This window comes from Oppia nitens, unplaced genomic scaffold, assembly GCF_028296485.1.
Source record: "Oppia nitens isolate AA-2021 unplaced genomic scaffold, nextdenovo-longstitch-racon4-pilon3 scaffold5_pilon_pilon_pilon, whole genome shotgun sequence".
Taxonomy (NCBI): domain Eukaryota; kingdom Metazoa; phylum Arthropoda; class Arachnida; order Sarcoptiformes; family Oppiidae; genus Oppia; species Oppia nitens.
Genome location: NW_026533243.1, coordinates 6207350 through 6230702, shown reverse-complemented (window position 1 = coordinate 6230702; position 23353 = coordinate 6207350). Strand labels below are relative to the sequence as shown.

The 23353-nt window shown below is 25.7% G+C and overlaps 4 protein-coding genes across 4 annotated transcripts; 2 read left to right on the top strand and 2 right to left on the bottom strand.

The window, feature by feature from the left end:
• Positions 1-1721: 1721 nt before the first annotated feature.
• Positions 1722-7336, bottom strand: LOC128961648 (multidrug resistance-associated protein 1-like). Its single transcript, XM_054307904.1, has 14 exons — positions 7196-7336; positions 6926-7108; positions 6693-6821; positions 6486-6623; positions 6272-6406; positions 5671-6201; positions 5148-5606; positions 4975-5074; positions 4874-4920; positions 4254-4804; positions 3340-4184; positions 2645-3270; positions 2015-2570; positions 1722-1948 (listed from the first exon to the last, which is right to left on the bottom strand). Exons 1-14 carry the CDS (start codon positions 7223-7225, stop codon positions 1722-1724), a joined length of 4557 nt encoding a protein of 1518 aa, XP_054163879.1. The 5' UTR covers positions 7226-7336.
• Positions 7337-9452: 2116 nt separating this feature from the next.
• Positions 9453-10680, top strand: LOC128961283 (casein kinase I-like). Its single transcript, XM_054307500.1, has 3 exons — positions 9453-9669; positions 9732-10261; positions 10319-10680. The coding sequence occupies exons 1-3, from the start codon at positions 9585-9587 to the stop codon at positions 10649-10651; spliced, it is 948 nt and encodes a 315-aa protein (XP_054163475.1). The 5' UTR covers positions 9453-9584; the 3' UTR covers positions 10652-10680.
• Positions 10681-10749: 69 nt separating this feature from the next.
• LOC128961647 (testis-specific serine/threonine-protein kinase 4-like) lies at positions 10750-12593 on the top strand. The gene is made up of 3 exons (XM_054307903.1): positions 10750-10763; positions 10821-10836; positions 11415-12593. The coding sequence occupies exons 1-3, from the start codon at positions 10750-10752 to the stop codon at positions 12591-12593; spliced, it is 1209 nt and encodes a 402-aa protein (XP_054163878.1).
• A 682-nt stretch (positions 12594-13275) lies between these two features.
• Positions 13276-20759, bottom strand: LOC128961238 (uncharacterized). The gene is made up of 5 exons (XM_054307455.1): positions 20381-20759; positions 14858-15023; positions 14591-14790; positions 14214-14507; positions 13276-13377 (listed from the first exon to the last, which is right to left on the bottom strand). Exons 1-5 carry the CDS (start codon positions 20594-20596, stop codon positions 13276-13278), a joined length of 978 nt encoding a protein of 325 aa, XP_054163430.1. The 5' UTR covers positions 20597-20759.
• Between the last annotated feature and the right edge of the window lie 2594 nt (positions 20760-23353).

Below are 23353 nucleotides of genomic sequence, written 5' to 3'. Positions count from 1 at the left end.
GAAAATAACTTTCATATAAAATAATTATAATAATAATGTTATGATTTATTTTAATAAAATTATAAATATAAAATTAAATTGATTAAAAAAAATTATGAATAAAAAATTAACATATAAAATCAAACAGTGTTTTGTTAAGTGATATACATTGTGTACATAAGTGAATTTAATAAAAGTAAAATACAGTATTATAAATATATTACTGTATTATAGTTTAGAAAATTTATATTGTAAATTACAATTTGTAATACAAACATTATCTATTAATAATAAATAAGATAATACACATAAAGTTGTTAGTTATTATATTATATATCATTTTAAGACAACCTTTCAATGTTAAACAAATTTGATTTTGACATTACATATAACTATTAATAAAAGCTTAAAAATTACTAAAACTCAAAATTTAATCTATTTTCATATAATTATTTTATAAAAGTTTGGATGTTATAAATTAAAATAAACTTATGATCATATTTATGATCAATGTAAACATATTTGATAACTATTGTTCACATGTAAAACAATTATATTCATAAGTGTTTTAATCACATAAACTTAAGTTTGAATACTAAATAAAATTATGATCAAATTTATTAAATATTAAAATTAGAAATAACTGATTTGATTAAACATAAGCACCATATGTACACTTTTGTGTTAATATATGTATAATTTAATGAAACCAATATACAGTATTTATAAGATAAACTATAAATGCAAAGTACTCTAACAATTGTTTTATCAAAATAAATAATTTTAAAAACCTTATCTTTAAATAGACAAAGCATGCAATCATTTGTCTGAATAATGAAAATTAAAAGTTTATTTGTATTGGAGAGAGTCTTAAACAGCGGCGCCGATGACGACAGCGGCGATGCTTTTAATTTCAATTATCTGGTCATCAATGGTTTTAAGAGTGACCAATGGCAATGTAGATAATTTTACACTAAATAAGATTGTAATTGGTCATTTTTAAAAATTAATTTCATGATTGGGCAGATAATTCCAGTCGACTATCATTTTTACAATTTTTTAACAGTCGACTGTATATTATATGGCCAATCATGCAATTAATTAAAAAATGACCAATTACAATCTTATTTAGTTTAAAATTATCTACAACATTGCCCTTGGTCACTTTTAAAACCATTGTTGACCAGATAATTGAAATTAAAAGCATCGCCGCTGTCGTCGTCGGCGCCGCTGTTTAAGACTCTCTCTTTATATTGTCAAATAAATTATTGAATTTAATATATATTTAATACAGTAAATTATACAGTAGTTAACTACATTCAATGTAATTGTATTGTAGAGCTAGCTGTAGTGCAATACAATTAAATATTTTTTTTGTTTATTTATAATCATAATTAATTATTGTTAATGTTTGTCATGGTTAATTTAATGCAATAATATAACCATATATGCCATTATTGGTAGACAAATAAATTATAAAAAAGGTTTAGGAATTATTAAAAAGGTTAAATTGGGTTAAAAGTTATTGAAAATGTTAATTAATTAAAACAATAAATTTTCTAATAATAATTAAAACTACTCATAAAAATTAATAATTTTTTATTTAACTTAATAATTATTTAAATTGTTTATATATAAAAAAAAGTTATTTCTAAAAAATTAATTTAAAGTTATGAATCATATTAACTACAATGATAAATAAAAAAATATTTAAATATATCATATTATATATTACATAAAAATTAGGATACAAGGTTTGCTTCTTTAGCCATTGAGTAAAATATAGAGCTAGTGTTTGCTAATAGATTGTTAGGACTGTCAAACTCAGCTACCGATCCCTTATCCATAACCAGTACTCTGTCGTAATCWATGATTGTATTCAATCGGTGGGCAATCGTTACAATAGTTGACGACTCAAACTCCTTTCTAATTGTTTCTTGAATCAAGTCATCCGTTTCCATATCAATAGCTATTAATAATTCAAATAATATTATCAATAATTTATGACTTAATAATGACTTAATGATTGTTATACCGGCTGTCGCCTCATCCAAGACTAGGATCTTAGTCCTCCTCAACAAAGCTCTCGCCAAACAAACCAATTGTTTTTGTCCGACACTTAAGTTTTCTCCTCCTTCTGATATCTGATAACTTAATCCTTTATCCAAACTGTCGACAAAAGTCTTGAGATGTGCCGACTCTAATGCTCTCCAAATTTCATTATCAGAGTATTGATTAAATGGATCCAAATTGAGACGTAATGTTCCGGTAAAAAGTGCGGGATCTTGAGGTATGATTGTAATCCTTGATCTCAAGTCATATAAACCTAATTTTCTGATATCAACGTTATCTATGAAAATGGTTCCCTCGACCGGTTCAATGAGTCGAAACAGGGCTAAAGTTAGTGATGATTTGCCGGCACCCGTGCGGCCAACTATTCCAACTTTTTCTCCCGAATTGATATCCAATACAATCTTTCTTAATACTAAATCCAAACCATCCCGATATCGTGTGCTATAATTATTGAAATGTATTTCTCCCTTTTCCGGCCAATTTATATTAGGTTTTGTCACTTCATTATACCAATCGGCCTACAAATATACAGTATATCATATCAATTAACAAAATTATAGTAAATATATTATTTAAATTAAAAAATCTATACTTCGGTTGGCGTTTCTGTATATTCAAGACACCTCTCAACGGAAACAATATTAGTTTCGAGATCAGTGGCCGATCGGACAAACATTCCTAAAATGGATGTTATATTTAATGAATAACTAATGGCCAGACCGGCCAATCCAGGACTTAACGAATGTCTGGCCAATACAGCAAATACTGCCGCAATAAATACAATACAATAGCCTAAAAACTCGAGTCTAATAGCGAGCCAACGCGAGGCCGTAAAACTCGGATAATAACAAATGTGATTATCGTCGACCCGTCCGTTGAACTCTTGTATAAACTTTTCTGTCACTCCGTAGGCCCTAATACTTGACGATCCGTTTACTGTTTCGCTGAAATGATTATAAATTGGTGATCGAGTGGTTGAGTCGATTCGTTTTAATTGACGGGAACTGGAGATATAAATGCGTTGAATCATATAATATACGACAGCCAGCGGTAATATAGCCACTAAAACAATAGGTGTTTCCAAACTTATCATAGAAAAGGCTACAATTGTTCTGAAAAACTGCATTATCATCATTCGTAAGTTAAATAATAAAGACATGTCTGCGGTATCAATGTCTTTGGAGAAACGATTCAATATTCTTCCAATTGGTGTCGTGTCTGTATATAATATCATATCTTAATTAAAATTATATATATTATATATATATGTATTAATGAGATACCAACCAAAGAAAGACATGGGCGCTCTTATGATGCGTTTAATCATATCGTTGTGCATAATCTTTGCGGCCCTAATACAGGCCAAATTTAGACTAATACTGGCCGTCAACGAGAAAAAAGCTTCGACGAAACCGAAGGCTCCGTAAACACCTAACCGTAAATCCCGGAGACCGTAATTACCCCTTGTTTTGGGATCGAGTGAATCATTAGACCACTCACTCAACCAAAGACCGGATAATACTTGTGCGACATTGGAGGCGATAAATGAAAATATAATACCCGAACATAAAACAAATCCAATTGTTTTCATATACTTTTTGTAGACATCGATTTTAACGGATCCCGTTTCGCTGGACTCAGATTCAATCAGACGTCCCATTCGATTGGGTCGGCCTTTGTTTTCTTCTTTTATGGTTTCAGGTCTATCTGAAGATGACTTTCCGTGACTACTTATACGACTCGTTGATCTATAATATGAYTTTTTCTTTGAATAATCACTTGTTTCGGACGGTTGGGTCAATGATTCGGTATACGAAAGATTTCTCTCAAGAATTGGCTTAACTTTTTCAGCGATCTCTTCAATGAGTTGTACATCATCTTCATGTATGTCATCATCTTTCTGTTCCACTATATATTCGGCCACAAAATTAGCAAAATCTCCTTTATTTGATACCAATTCATCAAAAGTTCCAATTTCTGAAATTGTTCCCTCATTGAGAACAATGATTTGGTCGACAAATGGCAACATTGATACTCTATGTGTGACCAAAATGCGTGTCTTATTACTGAGTATACCTTTGGGACCAATTACTCTGTCAAACAAATGTCGACCTACATGTGCGTCCACAGCACTATTGATTAGTAATAAAAAAATAGTTATAAAAAATAATATAATTAATTAATTATTATAACTTATATACCTGAGCGGGTCGTCTAATAAATAGATGTCTGCATTTGCATATACAGCTCTGGCTAACGATACTCTCTGTTTTTGACCGCCCGATAAATTAATGCCTTTCTCTCCTATTTCAGTCATGTCTCCGGCGGCCAATACTTTCATATCTGCCTCCAGAGCACAGGCCTCGAGAACCCGATTATAATTCATTTCATTGTAATGTTTGGCAAACAGAATATTCTGTCTGAGCGTCTCATTTTGAATCCATGCCTGTTGTGGTACRTAAGCGATACTACCCTTTGTATTAACAGTTCCCTTCAATTTCTCCATATCACCCAATATTGCTGACAATAGCGATGACTTCCCAGACCCTACCTGTCCCACTACAGCTACAAGTTTTTTGTTTGTCGCGCGTAAATTAATATTTCTTAGCACAGGATTATCGCCTTTAGCCCAACTGAAGACACCATTCTCGATGATCACCGGATATTTCACTTCCGATTTATGGGTTATAGCTTTTAARTCAATTTCGTCGGCATTCAAGTATTTGTCAATTCTGTTAATCGAAACTAAAAACTAAATAAAGATTTATTTTGTTAACAAACACTTAAAACTATTGTATGTTACATAAAAAAGTAGACATACCATTGCACCCATTGATAATATTAAAGGTAAATATCCCAAAGGTATTCCTAAAAAATAAGGCAATTTTAAATGAGTTTTATTAATAAAAAATCAAAACTTACTGATTATGTTAAAGAGAGACAACGACACAAATGCTTTATTAGCGTCCAATATATTGTCGTCGGATATGAGCACAAATGCGGCAAAACTGAACAAACCGACCTGTTTTTAGACAATTGAAAAATTAATAATAATATAAAGTTAATTATCTTTATCTTTATATATCAATACTTACAAAAAATGGCGCCGAACTAAATACGAAAACCATGGCTGCGTTCAGATAAGCTAATGATTTCAATGCAATACACTCTTTCTTCCGGAAGTTCATCACCAGATCYCTGAACGATGTCTCCCATGCGTACAGTTTTAATACTTTAATGCCGTTTAGTATTTCATTCATCAGTTTCACTCTTTTATCTTTTTCCTTCATAATCGACGTTTGAACGAACCTCATCTTTGTGGTGATGTAGGCATTGAATGGCACTAAAACCAACATTAGTCCAATACCTGCCAGTGTGGCCACACCTAACTGTTGCCATAATAAAACTAATCCCAAAATGATCTGAAATGGTGCCGACCAGAGATGGTTAACCATATTTACAAACTCAACAATACGTTGTGAGTCCACTGACATTAAATTAACGATCTCACCGGTGGTAAAGTCTTTACGTCCAGAGCTCGACAGTTTCAAACTCTACAATATTAAAGTTAAATCATTTATTAATACATTTATTAAATTATTTTGTTATTTAGTCAACCTTTTTATAAATAGTCGATATAACACATGATCTGATTCTCATACTAATGGCATTAATCCTATACTCRTATTGACTATTAAGAAGTGATTCAAACATCGGTGATATCAACATAAGTGTAGCGTACAGATAGCCCCTCCATTCGGGTTCAGTACTATTTGGTGCCATAAAATTTATCAACAAATCCAAAACCATTGGATTTACAAATGTCAGAGAACTGGCCACCAATCGGATCAATGCCGCTAATAGCATCCCCGGCCAAAATGTCTTAATAATAGTGTTCAAAATGCTTATCTCAGTGATGATGGCCTCTCCCGGTGCTGCCCTTTGTATGGCATTATCTTTAGCCTTTTCAAAGGCCGGATTCCATATTTTATCAAAGATTCTCAAAATATAATTTGTTTGGTTTTTATGGGATAGAGACCACATGTCGGTAGTGTTGAGCGGCTTTTTATATCCTTTAAATATCATTGAATTGAACCACCAAAATGTCAATCGAGATAAAGACGATGCAGATTCCTTCGGACACTTATTCTTTACATTCAAATAATATATTTATTAAATATAAAAAATTTGTTAATTAAAAATGTTTTAAAGTAATTACCGGATCTCTTTTGGCAAAAATATCGACATAAGAGATGTCAGAAAAACATGAAAATAATAATTGAATCAAAACTATGGGGTAATACAAAATTGTAGCCATAAATCTATATGAATCTAATAATCCGCTAAAGTATTTCTAATTATKTGTAAATTAAATAGAAATATATTAATTAATTTAAAAATTTTATAATGAAAAATATAATTAAATTTTATACTTCATTTTGAAGACTATGAATAGTTGTCCGGTAAGTAAATGTGGACCCAATTGACAATACAAACCAAAATATAAAGATAACACTCGATGAATGGATACCATGTTTTCGATGTAAACGATTTAAAATTACGACATAAATCTGTAGAAAATTATTTTGTTGACAAAACAGTTTAAGTGATTCTCAGTTTTATATTATTTAAATACATACAAATGTAAGGGACTTAATGACTGGTGTGACAAAGTGTACGGTAAACACAAAATAATCATTATTTAAGTATTTGACTGTWGAAACAATTAATTCAAACAAACTTATAGCTAATAAAACCAATGATAATATCTATATAAAGTATTGAATAAAATTAGAAAATGGATTTTATTATTACTTTATTATTTATTTTATTTTATTTTATTATTTGAATCATTATATGATAATTGACTTACAATTTTAGTAATTGATAATACAGTATATGGATTGGGTTTTCTATTGTTATCGAAATAGATTTTATATAAATCAATGAATGACAGAATCCATAATAAGAGACACGGAATCCATACAAGAATTGTCTCTTCAAAACAATAAGTAAATTCCGGTAATGAATGGGAATTCCAGGAAAGATCCCAATCCTTTGGATAAATTTATTTACAAATATTTTTTTAACTAATCTGATTATATTGAKATAAAWTAAATTAAATATATTATAATAATTTTACCCAAAAATGTGAGCCACAAAAATTTTCCATATATAATATATTAATTGATTTGATATTTTGCTTAATTCAAATGTAATGTAGAAAATGTTGTTTCACAATTAAAAAACAAACAAATAAACAAATATTAAATTCACTTTATTTTTTGGTTTGTATAAATTTTGTACCAAAAATATAACATTGTATATATTTATTTAAAAAATGCAAATACATTGCGTACATTGTGTTCAAGTACTCAATTATGTTCAATACAATAACTTATAATAGTTTTAATTTTAGTTTAAAATCACTATTTTAATGTAAATATCATTTATGAGTTCAAATTAAGTGCATTAATAATGCAAACAATATTTACTGATTATTAAGTTAAAAACAAGAAAACAAATAATTRATTTTATAAACTTAAATCATRAAAATAGTTTAACAAATTATAATATCATTTAAATATTATATTTAGTAATAGTCTATAAAGATTATTTTAGTATTTTACTTGTTATATACAGTATATATACACTGTACTGTACAGTAGTTTAAAATATATATAAACAAAAATAATGAATCCTAATTTATTTTTAATATATTATATTTATAAAAAATACTATTGTTATTGCAATAAATAATCACAATATAAGTAAATATTAATAATTTATGATAAGTAATATTAAATACAGTATTTTTAGATTAATAACTAAAACATTATTTATTTGAACTTTTTTACCTAATAATAGTTTACTAATTTAAAAAAAAATCTTGTAAATATATATATATATATATATATATATTATGATACAATGTTGAATGTCTATTAATTATTTGCTATATATTCACAATTTATTATTGATATCATAAGTGGATATTGTATGCTAAGTATTTGCAGACAGGTTTTGATGATATGAAAAGGCAATAACTTTATATTTTAAGGTATATATTGATACTACAGATAAAAATTTATGAAACACAAAATTATCTAAAATCATCTTCAATTGAATAATAAGTTAATTTAATAAATTTCATTAGAAACTTATTTTATTAATACAAGCTTACAAGTACTTTGAATATATTAATTAAATTAAGCTATTTTTAATTTTTTTWAAATGTCAGTAAAATAAAAAAATAAATCTATATCTTTCAAATAATAAACCGCCAATTTTACTAATAACACAAATTTTATTTAATTAAATAGTCTAAACAAATAAGACATTAATCTTTTCTAATATATAAATTGTAATATATTTTATAAACATTAATACATCTTCTATTAAACAATAAAATTAATAYTATATTATTATTTAACAAAATGTATTATTATTTTATTAAATTCTAGTCATTTTCTAGATATTTTAATTGATTATTTTAATTTTAAAAACCTCTTTTAATTGCCATTTTTTTATTTATTTACTTAATTTAAAAAAATAATTTTATTTATGTATATGTAATTATTAAATAATGCTAAATAAAGTACAATAATTATTTTAATCTAAAATAATTAAGAAAATTTTCCAAACTTAGTGATAAAGCAATTAATATAACGTTAGTGTAATGAATACTAGAGATTAGATATTGTTTAAACTGTAATATTTATGAACTTTGAAATAAAGTTTTTGTTATTATATTGTATTAAATCTGATAAATTAATTTAATACAATAATAAATCATTAAACACTTTGTCTTATTATTTTATAATAATAATGAATAAAAAAATTAGTGCAATTATTGCAAATCTTAAAAAATATAATATAATTTAACCATATAAAACTTATTTTAATCAATGGACAATTTTTGGTAACATTAAATTAGAATTTAGAAATAAACAATAAAAACAGTTTTTAAATTAAATATATATATAATTTAAATTATTGACAATCTTTAATTAAATATTAAGATAAACTAATTTATATAYTGTATTATAATGCAAAATATATAATGATGCTTTATGTCTACAATTAAATTAATAGATAATATAAGTTCACACATACATGTAATTAAAAATAATTAAAAAAAATATATAAGAAATAATATTATAATAATGTTTGTTCACAAATACAACAATTAAGTTTTAATTATTTGTAAAGACATAGATTTTACTTGATTTTTGACATTATTGTCTCGTTATATATAATTTTTTATTTAAAGTAAAGAACATCCGATTAATTCATAACAATTTATAACAAAAGCATTACAAAGACGCGTGAATTTTCAAAATAATAGATTAAAAATACTGTAAAATATAATATAAAAAAATAATAACCGATTCATAAAAGCAAAACATTAAACAGAATACACATATAAATTATGATTTAAGATTAAGTTTCCCAACCATTTGATATCAAATACTATATAACAGTATCTGAATAATTGAAAATCGTTTGTGAAATCTGTAATTAAGTAAGTTATGGAAAATAGCGACAAATTGGAGTCACCGGAAGGGAAGATCATTGATAAGTCCAACTGGAAGATCGGCCGATTCATTACAGGAGGTACTGTACTGTCTTTATATAATGACTGTAACTATAAAACAATACAATATCTCAATCTTTAGGTTCATACGGACGCCTCCATTTGGGTCGTAACACAAAAACAGGTAAAGAGGCGGCCATCAAACTAGAGGCCCGATCGAGTCCTACACCGACACTGCCGCTGGAGTTTTCATTTTATAAGATACTCAAGCAATCCAAAGGTGTGCCCAAAATCTATTACTTCGGAAAGTGTGACATTTGGAGCGCTCTTGTTATGGATCTGTTGGGTCCGAGTCTTAAAGATGTATTTGAAAAGTGCGACAAGTTTTCGATTCGGACGACTACCCAATTAGCCATTCAATTGATAGGTATTCTTGAAGATTTTCACGGACACCGACTCGTCTATCGGGATACTAAACCAGAAAACTTTTTATTGGGACCGACCGGTTCAGACACTTATAATGTCGTCCATATTATTGATTTTGGTTTATGTAAAGAATATAAAGATGAGAACACCGGTCAACACATACCGATGGCAACAGGAAAGCCGTGGACGGGAACAGTGCGGTACATGTCTATCAATAATCATATGAATAGAGAACAGAGCCGTCGAGTATGTAAACTATCAATTGATTTGTTTAGTATTAACAACTGTTTGATTCAATTGTAGGATGACTTGGAGTCCATGGCCTATATGTTGGTGTTTCTACACAAGGGTGAGCTTCCGTGGCAAGGCATACAAGTGTCAGACATTAGCGAGAGATACCGAAAAATTGGTGAAATCAAACATCGCATCAAACCGTCCGAACTGTGCGCCGAAATGCCCGAAGAGTACGAAAAATTTGTCCGATTAGTACGTAATCTTAGCTTTGAAGAAGAGCCTAATTATAAGGCTTATATCAATATGTTTACCAAAGTTTTGACAAAAATGGGAAATAATTTCAATGAAAAAATTTATGACTGGGATCGCAATCACAAACTCAAACCATCTAACAAAAAATAAGACCAACAAAACAATTAAATATATACTAAACAATATACTCTTAATTTATTAGTTATACAACATTTAATATACAGTTATAGTTAACAAATGTATTAAATATGAATTTATTTCAGTATATCATTGCATTTGTTTCAAATTTATTAATTATTAATAAGTTATTAAATTTTAGAGAATTGGCAGATTTTGTATCTAAATTTTAGTTAAATGTTATACAGTAATTGTCATAATTAAAGTGTCATAAAATAGTTGAAATTTATTTATTAAAAACTAGTTAGATCTCCACGTTATAAAATGTGTATCAATAGTTAACACGTGCAACATTTACGTGCTTACAGTTTATTATAAAAAAGTAGATTTTATTTAATTATTATTTATTTAATAAATTAAATTATTAATAATCGCGCGACACATTAAAAGTAATTGTTTGCGTCACACAAATTTGCTACAAACATTGAACAAATTATATAGTAGTATAGATTATTAATATAATAAAGTATATACTGTACATATCAATATAATATTTAAAAATAATAATAATAAATATATTAAATGTAATTCATTGTTTAATATATTTAATAATATATTTATTATAACTAAATTATTTATCGAACGTGAAAATAATTTTGAATTAAAAAAAATTTAATTCAAACAAATTTGTATCAAAATATCAGTTAAATATAAATCAAAGTATATTCAAAGTAATTATATAAATATGTGTCTGTTTTGCAAAAAATTGTTTGGATTTAAAACAACTAACAAAAAGAAGACACAGAAGACTAAAGAGATAAAACAATCGGCACTTTTGTTGGCCAACTCGTCGTCTGTTTCGGACAAGTCATCCAATGAAGATACAGAAGACATCATTAATGATGACTTCAATAAACTTATTAATTCTGAATATAAGTTTACATCAGATGTCGAATACAACAGCAAAATACCTAATGATGACCATAGGATCAGACTTAAGCAAAGAGGTTATGAAATTAATTCAATGAATGCCATCGAAAAGGGAACCTTTTCACAAATCTTTGCTATTACTGAACAGTCAACTAAAATCAAATGTGTTGTTAAAGTATTTCAATATAAAGAATTGGCTCAAAGTGATGGTCTTTATCGGGAATTCACTAAAGAAATGATTAAAATAATAAAAATTTTTAAATCACAAAACATGAATCATCATCTGATCCAATACTACAGACACTTTATGTACGACAAAAAAGATATTTACATAATTATGGAGCAGTCAACCGGTGATAATCTTCAAACACGACTCAACAAATGCAAAGACAAGGGTTTCACTGAATCGCAAACCTGGAAATACTTCAAACAGATCGCTGAGGCCATCAATTATTTACATACACAGAGTATAGCCCACAGAAATCTTAAATTAGACAATGTTTTGGTGTTCAAAGCAAAGGATGGACAGGAAGTGTTGAAAGTAAGCGATTACTCTACTAATCGTATGTACAGAAAAACAGCTAAAACAGTGGTTTATAAAAGAGACGCAAAAAGTGTTATATATATGTCGCCACAGATTTTGATCTTTTATACCAAACATTTGGAACAGAAATATAAAAAGTCTGACATTAAAGATATCAATCCATTTGATCCAATGAAAGGTGATATTTGGGCTCTTGGCATATGTCTGTATTGTATGCTAATTAAATCGCCCCCTTATGGCATACCTCCTAAAACCAATGGTTTGACCAAACAAGACGCGGTAAAAGAGAAAAGCAAATTTGTAAAAGACTGTCTCAACCAAATCAAATCAGATCTATTGATACCTAAACAAGTCGAGTGGAAATTCAGTTATAACTGCAGAGATTTACTCAATGAAATGCTTGATAAAAATGTTCAAAAACGGATCAACCATTTCGGTGTTATCAAACATCAATGGACCCAAAAAGGTGACCAAATTATCACCAATAAAACTAAGAAATGATTTCAAATCAGACAATCAATCTATTATATAGTTAAATGATTTTTGTTTTATTTTCTAAAAATTTTTAATGATTATAACATTACTTTAAAAATATCAATCAATAAAAAATGTGTTCAAAAAAATTGAATTTACAAATGGCTGTTGAATTGATATTTACAATATTTTTTGTTATAATAAATGATATAAATTTATCAAATTAAATAAATTCAAATTTCTTATATTAACATTAATTATCATAAAATAGATATATTAATGTCTAAATGCTCTAAACATATAAGAGTTAACTTTTTGTGATATTGTGTAATATATTCTAAATTTTTAAAATAATGTGTCAATAAATTAAATATTTGTTCAAAATAGCTAAATCGTTTGATAATAATAATAATAATTGAGTATAATTTATAATACAAAAATATGATAAATACTATAAAAATCATTTGTTGATGTTTTTCAATGATAGATGCGTTTACATAATAGCAAAGACTAATACTTTTTGTTTGTTTGTTTGTTTGATTGAAACATATAAGAGATTTCTATAATTATTGATAAATTATTTTTAAATTAAAAAGTCATGAGTCATGACCTTAAATGACATCAATTAACTATTAAACACTTTATATAATACTTTAAAGTTTGATAATAATATCTGGATTATCAATAAATTGTTTTATGAAATGTTTGTCTAATGTTTATCTTTAATATCTTTAATATCTTCATCTTTTCCATTACTATCGATGAATGTCTGCTCTTCTAAATTGATTTCAACTCCGTTGCCATTTGTTGTCTGGAAATATAAGTGTTATTAGAAAAATAAAATTAAAATCATTAATATAATGATATTATAAATTAAAAATAATAGACATTTCAGATAATGTGTAAATGCATTTAATCTTCATTACACACATTCATTATATCTTTATAACATTTATAATACAACATAGAGATACAATCAAACATAAAAACATTAATCATTTGATTCATGCATTGAAAACAATAATTAAAAAAATAAAATAACAAAATGTAACAAAAAATTTAAAAAATCATTCAAATTCAATCAAATATGCTTTAAATAATAATTGATTTTCAAACAAATATTAAATTAAAAAAATTAACATTACATATCATTAATGAAAACATATAAGTCTGCAAAATAATAACCTATTAATTAGTGATTATGTATGATATATCATATATATATAAATGACAAATAAAATTGAGTATTAAAAGTCAAACTTGTGGTGTGTATTACAGAGTTGTTATCAACTTTTTCTGTAAGTAAAGAAAAAAATAAAAAAACACGTGAAAAATAAATATCAATTAAAGCCGTTATTATCAAGTTTTACGGGAATTTCGACACTAATATTAATGGGAAAAATGCTTTTGCATTATCAATACATTTATTGCTTAATACATTAAAAAATTAACGACAAAAAACTTGTCAATAAATTATTATTATTTGATAAAATCTTTGATAAACTTTTTGTGACTAAAGCTAAAATGATTGCACGATATATTTAATATAAACTTTTTTTTTAAGGATAACATTTTGTTGAGCTGATTGTCATTTGTTCAAACAGTGGTAACTTTGACGCCTTTTTGGTCAGTTGTTTGGTATAATACCTTAGTCTCGGCTCCCTTTTGGTTGGGATCCTGTTGTTGACCATTAAGTGCTTCATAAGTTAGACCAGCATTTCTATCCTTAGTTCGCCTGCGATTAACCCAAAACGTGATCTGTCGTGACCTCAACACAAACATATAACAACAGAAAGCCAGTAAAATGATGGCAATTATGGCCACAAACAACACGATTATAACCCAAACCAGAATATCAGCGGTCGAGTGCTGAGGACTCAGTCCACACTCGTCATCAAACTTGAAAAAGTCATCCACTATTAGTAGCGGACCATTGCATGGCTATTATGTTATAAAAAGACAACAATAAATATATAGTAAATAAATATATTTTTAAATAATTTGATTAATTCAATAAACAATACCTCATTTCCATATACGGAACAAATATAAAAGTCTTTGCCTTTAAACATATAAAGTACGGCGTCTTCAATGATTGAAGCGGTCTTAATAAAGTTAGCCGAGTCTAGTGGTCCCTCAATGCCTGAGAAGGAGACGGGCAAACTCAGGTGACGGACCTCTTCCCACACCCCTTCTTGACATTTCAGTGATGTATAAGAGTTGCCTATTTTTCAATCAAATATTAACTTTTATGTTATTTATATTACATTAAACTACAATATATGGCAAACCTTGAAATATGACAACGATATCATTCAAATAGCCAAACGCATCGATAGGTTGGGACCAGTTTATGGATTTGGCGGCACTCAACACATCCACATCTTCTAATGAATGACTAACTGTCCACTTCTCGTCCTCGTATGTATTAACTGTTATACTGTTATTTTCAATGTCCTGTGATTACAATTAAGGCATGAATTATATTTAAATAGTAGTAGTAGTGAATGGCATRTGTTTAATGAAACTTTAGATTTTATCTTATATTCTTATCTAATATAACAAACAAAAATCTTTATTATTAAGCTATAAGTTATGCCTAATTCGTGATTAAATTCATGCGAAAACAAGAATTTATTTCGAGATATTTTCATTGTATTTAAAGTTTGTTTAGTTTATAAAACATTTTAATCGATTTTTATAATAATGGATACGAAAAATAAACTTAATTTGCATTTTTGTGTTTCACACAAGTTTTGTTAGTATTTGATAAACAATCTTCAAGTTTGTGATAATGTAAATGTAAATTATGAATCCTTTTATATATTATATAGAGATCATGAAAAAAATACAAAAATAAAACTTTTATTCAATTGCTATTAAATTGTTTATTCAATTCATAAGTTTGCTATTTTACTTATATATTTGAGTCTAATTTCTTGCCCTATCATAGCATTACTAATAACCAAAAAGATTTTAAAGAAATAATACACAAATTGGCATAAAATATACTTTTATAAGACATGTTGTAATATTATAAATATTATAAAATCAAATTAATAAACATATGGTGTGTTTGTGTGCAATTGAGGGTCATTTCGGCTCAAATCGTGACACAAACCCTCTCTTAATATATATTAGTAATAAAATAAAATATTCATATATTTTAAAAGTTAATTTTGTGTCGAGTTTTATGTAATACTTATTATATTTATGTTGATTAGATCTGATAAAATATGTTTTTAATAATTTTAATTTTTATTTGATTTATAAACAGGTTGTTGGATTAAATTAACTAATGATAAAATATGTAAAATAATTTAGTTTCACAGATAAATTAGTCTAAATAAATAATTGATAAATATCTTAATTGTAACCATTAAATAAAATGTTGACATTTATGAAACAATAATTATTATACATTAAATCATATTTTGCTATCAAATTAAAAATAATAAAAATTAATTAAAAGATTGATTACAACAGTAAATAATTTCTTGGAGTATTTAAATAACTATAAAATTAATTGAATATTATTACAAAATTACAATTTTCAATTAAATAGATATAAATCTATATATTGAGGCAAAAAATAATTTATATTAATTTATAAAAATTTTTAGGTCATAACTTGAGTGTCCAATTAAACAGTGTGTTTAAGACAGTAATTGTAATATAATTGCTGACAATATAAGCGTTAAATTGTTTTCCAATTCGCACACAATTCTGTAATTTCATGACTAACTTCATTGCATTTTAATAACAAGTTATCATTGAAATTATGATTTCATTCAATATTTTCTTTCAAATATTGTTTTCAATGTGTTTACAGGTATTACAGGTATTGAAAAATTCCATGAAATGAGTCACTCATATATATATATGAATAACAAAAAAATTATATAAAAACAAAAAATAATAATAATATATCAAAGTTTAATATAACTAAAAATTGAGTATTATTTTGAAATATGATAACAAAAACAAAATAAAGCAAAATTTTATTATTATTATTATTATATTAAATTGAATTGAATAGTACAGTATTTATAACACTTATTGACAATTAAATTTTATTTATATAAAAAATTTTGCAATACATAAATTCAGACCTAAATTTTTATTTAATTATATTCAATAAGCAAATAAATATTTGAATTAAATGGGAAGTTATGCATATATATTTTAAAAAATAAAATATTGGACAGGAAATTAATTTATTTCAATTAAATTGTGTAATAATTTTATATTTAAATATTGTATGAATTTACAGTATTTATATATCTTATTAAAAAGTATAATTATTACTAATAGTATAATGAAATTWCTTAAAGTAAATTACAAAACAATAAATATTTTATGAGATCATTGAATTTAGTAATAACTGTCTAAAATGAATAAAATMTATTTATAATTCATTTAAGTTATCATATATTAGTTAATTAATGATAGCTATAAGTTATCCAAAATTCAGACATTTGTCATTTTCTCATGATTTATGCCAACAAATGGTGTAATTAAATATTCACTATTATTGATATTATTATAAGTTATTTTAAATTTTTTTATAAACAAATGAATACTGTAGTAAATAATAAATAATGAAAAATCTTTAATATAAAATGTAGTATTATATAAATTTGAGATAAATATAAGATTTTAAGCAATGAAAAATAGTTATTTATATTAAGAACTATTTTTCAGAAAAATCTATTTGTAAAGATATATAAGTTTTTTTGTGTATCCATTAAATAGTTATCTAAAATAAATTAAAAGATTCTTTTAGTTATTTTTCAAATTTGCTATTTTTTAAAAAATTACTTATAAATGATTTTTATCTAAAACTTTAGTTCAAAGGAGTTGTTTGACAAACAATTTGTTGTGCAATCAAAAGACACGGAAGCAGTCATTTCTGTCTTGAATGCCTTTTATTTACTATTATATACCAAATGAGTTACTTATAATATTTATATATATATGTATTGATATATAAAACAGTTATTATTAACTCGAGATATTGATGACGATATCAATTATAAAGCTAAACCCTTATATGTTTTTAAATAAAAACATTCATTTATAACATTAAATCCATTAATATAATAGAAATTTATTTTGTTTAGTGGTTTGTATATCATATTATATAATAATTCTATAAATAAATAATGTTTTTTTGTTCAATAGTATTATTGTTGTAATAACTACTAGTAGTAAAAAAATATTTAACAATTTGTAATGTGAATCACGATTTGAACAAATGGTTTGTACACTAAATGATAAAAATATAAAAATCAATACATTTTTAATACCTGTATAAAAACTGTTTTATTTTCTGGTACTTAATATGCAATGTGGATATATTATAATTATTAATATTATAGTTTTATGTAATTATTGTGTGTTAATGACACTGTCTTATGAAAGTAAAACATATTTTTTTATTAACATATTTTTTATATTTATTTGAAATGACATATCATAGTACAGTCAGTCTAATTAAAAATTAATAACAAAACTGTGTTTAGCGGACTGTTGAAGAAAAATATCTGTATTTTTAAATTATTCCGACACTGAAAAAATCAATTTCAGATACTCTGTAATCGTAGATATAATTAATAAAATTTAATCTTTTGCCTCATTTAACACAAACACTGTATTTTTCGGTTTAAAAAATATTGGAAATTATTTTATAGCAACATTTTTTTTTAATTTAAGTAAAAAAACTTTTTTCCCGRAAAATCTTGATTATGTGTGTATGTGTGTGTGTGTGTGTGTGTGTGTGTGTGTGTGTGTGTGTGTGTGTGTGTGTGTGTGTGTGTGTGTGTGTGAGAGAGAGAGAGAGAGAGAGAGAGAGAGAGAGAGAGAGAGAGAGAGAGAGAGAGAGAGAGAGAGAGAGAGAGAGAGAGAGATGAATATCCAAGAATTGATAAAATTTAATTGAATTTCATTTATTTTATTTTATCATTTTTTTAAATGACTAAATATTTTTAAACACATATATCATTAGTTTATTTTTATAAAATTAATGTACAAATGAGTCAAAAATTAAATATAAATATGGAAGCAATAAATTATTATTGTAATCAAGCGCTTCATCCATAATTCATGCAATAGTTATACTATGATCTCAAGTATATCATCAAAATGTGATAATTAGTGGGAAATCTAAGCCAAAAAAACTAATGCAAAGCCAATGGCAACGCCTTTATATTTAGTTCATAATTATCACAAAATAACTTAACTTAGTTTTCAATATTTCTAAACTACTATATATTATATTTATTACTTGCGGCTTACAATTATTTCTGAGCAAAATATTTTTTATATATACAATACWATAAATTTTTAATAAATAATTTATATTAAACTATTTTTCTTAAATCTCATATTTTCAGTCAATTCTTATTCTAAAAATATAAATACTTTTTAAAAATAGTTGATTGTAGTCGTCATAAAAAATCATGACATTAAACAATATTTATTATAAATCAAACCAATTAATAGAGAATATAACATAAGGAGTGACTGTTTACAGCYTTTTCTTTATTGAAGACAAACTTTTTTCAAAACACTTTTTAAAATGATTTTCTTTTTTTACATATATATAACCAAATGTCAAACTGTCTCTCAATATATTATTTGATTCAATGATAGTCTGTTGTAATTTTGTTATTTTTTATTAGTTTAATAGACATTTGCCAGAAGTTTAGTGTGTGTTTTGATGTATAAATGAAAAACATTTTTGCACTACAGTATAGTATTGGTGTGTATTATGTAGGGATGATACTGTATTATACACTTTATAAAGATATACAGTACTTTATATACAATAGTAATTTTGGCACAACGTTTTTTGAGAGGCGTGTATATAATATAATGTATATATTTGCTTATTAGTCAATTTAAATAATCTTTTATAAATCAATTAAATGATTAATAAATTAATTTATAGCACTCTTTAAAAAAAACTATTAAAATACAGTATTTACTGGATATTTATTTCTCACTCTAAACACTTGTGACAACAATTTATGACTACTTCCGATACGAGTTACTCTAAATTGACACTAAAACTGACTGTAGGAAAGATAGTGTATATATTAATATAAGTTAGCTTTTAATTATGGCTATTGTATAATAATTATATGACTTTTTTTAGCCAATAGACACGGTTGACAGTTCAATGAGTCACCCGTAATGACAATCCTTATGTACAGAATATTAATAATATATAAATATAAAAAACAAATTAAACAATAGAAATAAAATTATCAATTTAATTATCATTTTTAAAGTAATTTTGATCTCTAAAATTCAAAATTTTTTGAGTGAAATAAAATTTTATATTTTATCATGATTAAAATATACTAAACAATATAAATATTATCGTTAAACTATATCTTAAATTTCGTATTAGTTTTTTGTTGGAATTTTAATCAGTGATATTTGAGACAAAATTTAAAAAACAAAAATTTTATATGCTTTAAATTATGTCTAAAATATTTTTGTCGATTAACAATATAATACAAAAAAATAAATTTTAAAAATTTATACAAAATGTTGGTTTGATTGAAGTCTATTGTAAGTAAATTTTTAGATTGTATTGTGTTTTATATAGTATTAGGAAGTAGTAAATTATTATAAAATACTAAAAATAATAAAAAACAATAAAATGAAACACAATTGTCATACTATTTTCATAAATAGAAAACAATTAAAGCTTATAATTATATGAAAAAGAAAAATTATGAGATAAAAATAAAAGATATAATTAAAAAATAATTTTTATAATAATATTTTTAAAAATAAATTACTTGAGTGAAGAAAATAAGTTGTTCTCTAATTTGGTGACACTTTTTGTTGCGTTTGTCTGCTTTGATCTTCAAATTGATGACCGCATCGACAGTCGACACATCGGTTAATAGATTACTAATTTTGATGGCATTGTCGTGAACGGGYCTCTCGTGTGATTTGAGTATCCAATATTGATGACCACTGGCCACAAATAATGACCCATTGGTTAGATTCATAATAGCATCGATACTATCGATTGTATAATTACAGTGAGGCTTAATGTCATGATGTGATGTCTGACCGGTCGACAAACAATCAACACTTAGATCACGAGATATCAATGAGTATATTATTAATAGTTTTAAAATTAATAATAAATTAAATTTTATTAAATTTGTGAATAACATTATGTGATATTATTTAATTTGATTATCAATTTATTTAAAAAATCACAAAAAACTAAACTTTTCAAACTTTAGTTTTATATTTTTCATAAAAACCATTTATTTAATAATATTTATATTAATTCAAATGCTTTTAGTTTAAAAAACTTTTAAAATAATGAAATAAAATACTGACTATTATTTTTAGCAAAACTTTCAATTAAATCACCACTAAATAGAAATCATTAAATAAAATAATTATTATAAATGAAAACTAAGTTAAATAAAGTTTAAATATTTTTGAAAAATATTTGTTTAGTGAAAAAACGAGGAATACATATCACTATGTGATATAGCACTGGGAGGCAGAGGTACACTACCATCAAAAACAATGAGACACTGACAGCACCGATGAGATGGTGATACAACAAACACACTGTCATATAATATAAAAATTTGTAGAGAAGTGACACCAATGAGGATAAACTCAAATATATCCTTCACTTCGCTGTAATTATTAATGCGGTGTTGAATCAACTCTCAGGCTTTCTATCTCTCCCTCTCTCTCTAACTACTATTCMAGTTGACTACCAGTGCTATTATGGCAGTGCAACACAACGTTGCCAATGGCGTTACCAACACAAGGACACACCAACACAACTGATTCAATACACACACACCAGAGCTCTAAGAGTAAAAAGATAGGCAAAGGAACACTGATTTCAATACAAGAATTATATATATGTTTGTGAATATACAGTACTAGTCTTTTCAAGACTATAAATATACTTTATATATACGATATATAGCATACCTTTCCCGCTATAGTTACCGACTGTTGTTAAGCCATGTTTTGCAGGTTTTGCTTTTGCAAGAGAACCGGGCAATCGATTAATTCATTTTTATGGCTTATATATTATTTGTATGACTACTCTCTACTTCCAGTGTCTAATAAACTCAACGTTTCTTTTAGTTATAGATATATTGTTTGAGAAAACATATTCCTCTCGACTTAAATATGAATAATTTGCTTTCAGATTCTCTTCCAGCTATCTGTTTGTACAACCGTTTAAATGGTTGTCCTCTTATACCTATATATATATATAATATTTATAAGTTGGATGTATTGTCGGTTTGGAGACCATTATTAATAATTACTGTCATATACCGACACACACACAGCACYACATATTGAGTGGAAAGTTGTGTTGTTGTTGACTGACACGACTGGTTGTTCACAAAACTTTTTTGTAGTTACAATTGAAATAACATTTTTTGGGTCAACCATTGATGTTATTCCTGTAATATTATTGTTGGCGAACCTGTGTTTAGATAATGGTTTGGGTCTTAGCTAAACAGCTAACATAATAATAATGGCAAAAATGCATGAAATATCTGAATTTTCCTTTAAATTACACATACATTACATTAGTTTACATTCACATAGAAAACCATAAAACGAGTGACAAAAATATTTATTTTTATTCAATTAAAAATATATATAACTTATGTAATGAATTTGTTACATTTTTTGAAAACTAATTTATTTAAACAAATTATATCTCAAAGTTATAATATAAAAATTTTATTTTTATTTGTAGTTGTCACAAAATATTTGCTTTAAGATAAATTTAATAAAATAAAATTTATTCATAAATTTTATTTTTATGTTATGTAAGAATATTATATAAATATATATCTTATTACACTAAAAAACAATTATAACTGCATTAAGTTTGTCAAACGATAATAATAAACTGTATTTAGCTTAATGTTGTTTCACTTGAAATGATGACTACTGTAATATCATAGTTGTTATGTAAAAGTATAGAAATATTAGACAACGATAGAGATTGCGATAGATTAGTGACTGAAGTATGAGATAAATATGCGAAAAATATTTGGCAAAACCCTTAGAGGACAGGCAGTTATATATATTGTACATACTCTACTACAATGTGTGTGTGTGTGTGTGTGTGTGTGTGTGAGTGTGCACTCCTAACAATATGTCCTAAATTTAAATTTATAATTTGCTAATTTTAACTATTATACCGTATTATGATTATTACAGTTTTAGCTTAAGCCAAAATACAACTTAAAATAGTTAGTCGAAGTTAAAGTTATAGTTAGAGAAACAACTTTTAAAACTATAAAATATGCAAAAGTCATTACAAAAAGAGATTGTTGTTTATATACAAGTGTTCACTGAAACACTATTTCAGGAACTGTAGRCCAAAAAAGKATTGTTGAAACTGAAAGGTTATGACCTTTTTATTAGCCACAGAGGGTCTGTAAAAACATTTTTGCATTTATATGATACTCTGGTGATAAACGTCGACATTTATATTACTGTTTATTTTGTTTGTTTGTTTCAAACACACTTATAGCCAATAATCAAGTGTTAATGTTGTTTTAAAACTGACAATTGTTGGTTATATAGACATTAATACAGTATTTATTTTTATGACAATCATATTTTTCAAATAAACTGTTTATCAAACTAATCAAAACATTAGCCATTATTTTTAATTAACATTAAAATATCGTTTTAAAATGTAAAGTAAAGCCATTTTCTATTAAAATATAACTAAAAATTTTATGTTATTTCTG

Coding starts and splice junctions, on each gene's coding strand:
- LOC128961283 (XM_054307500.1), top strand. CDS start 9,585: ATGGAAAATAGCGACAAATTGGAGTCACCGGAAGGGAAGATCATTGAT. Junction 9,670..9,731: donor CGGCCGATTCATTACAGGAG/GTACTGTACTGT, acceptor CTCAATCTTTAG/GTTCATACGGACGCCTCCAT. Junction 10,262..10,318: donor ATAGAGAACAGAGCCGTCGA/GTATGTAAACTA, acceptor ATTCAATTGTAG/GATGACTTGGAGTCCATGGC.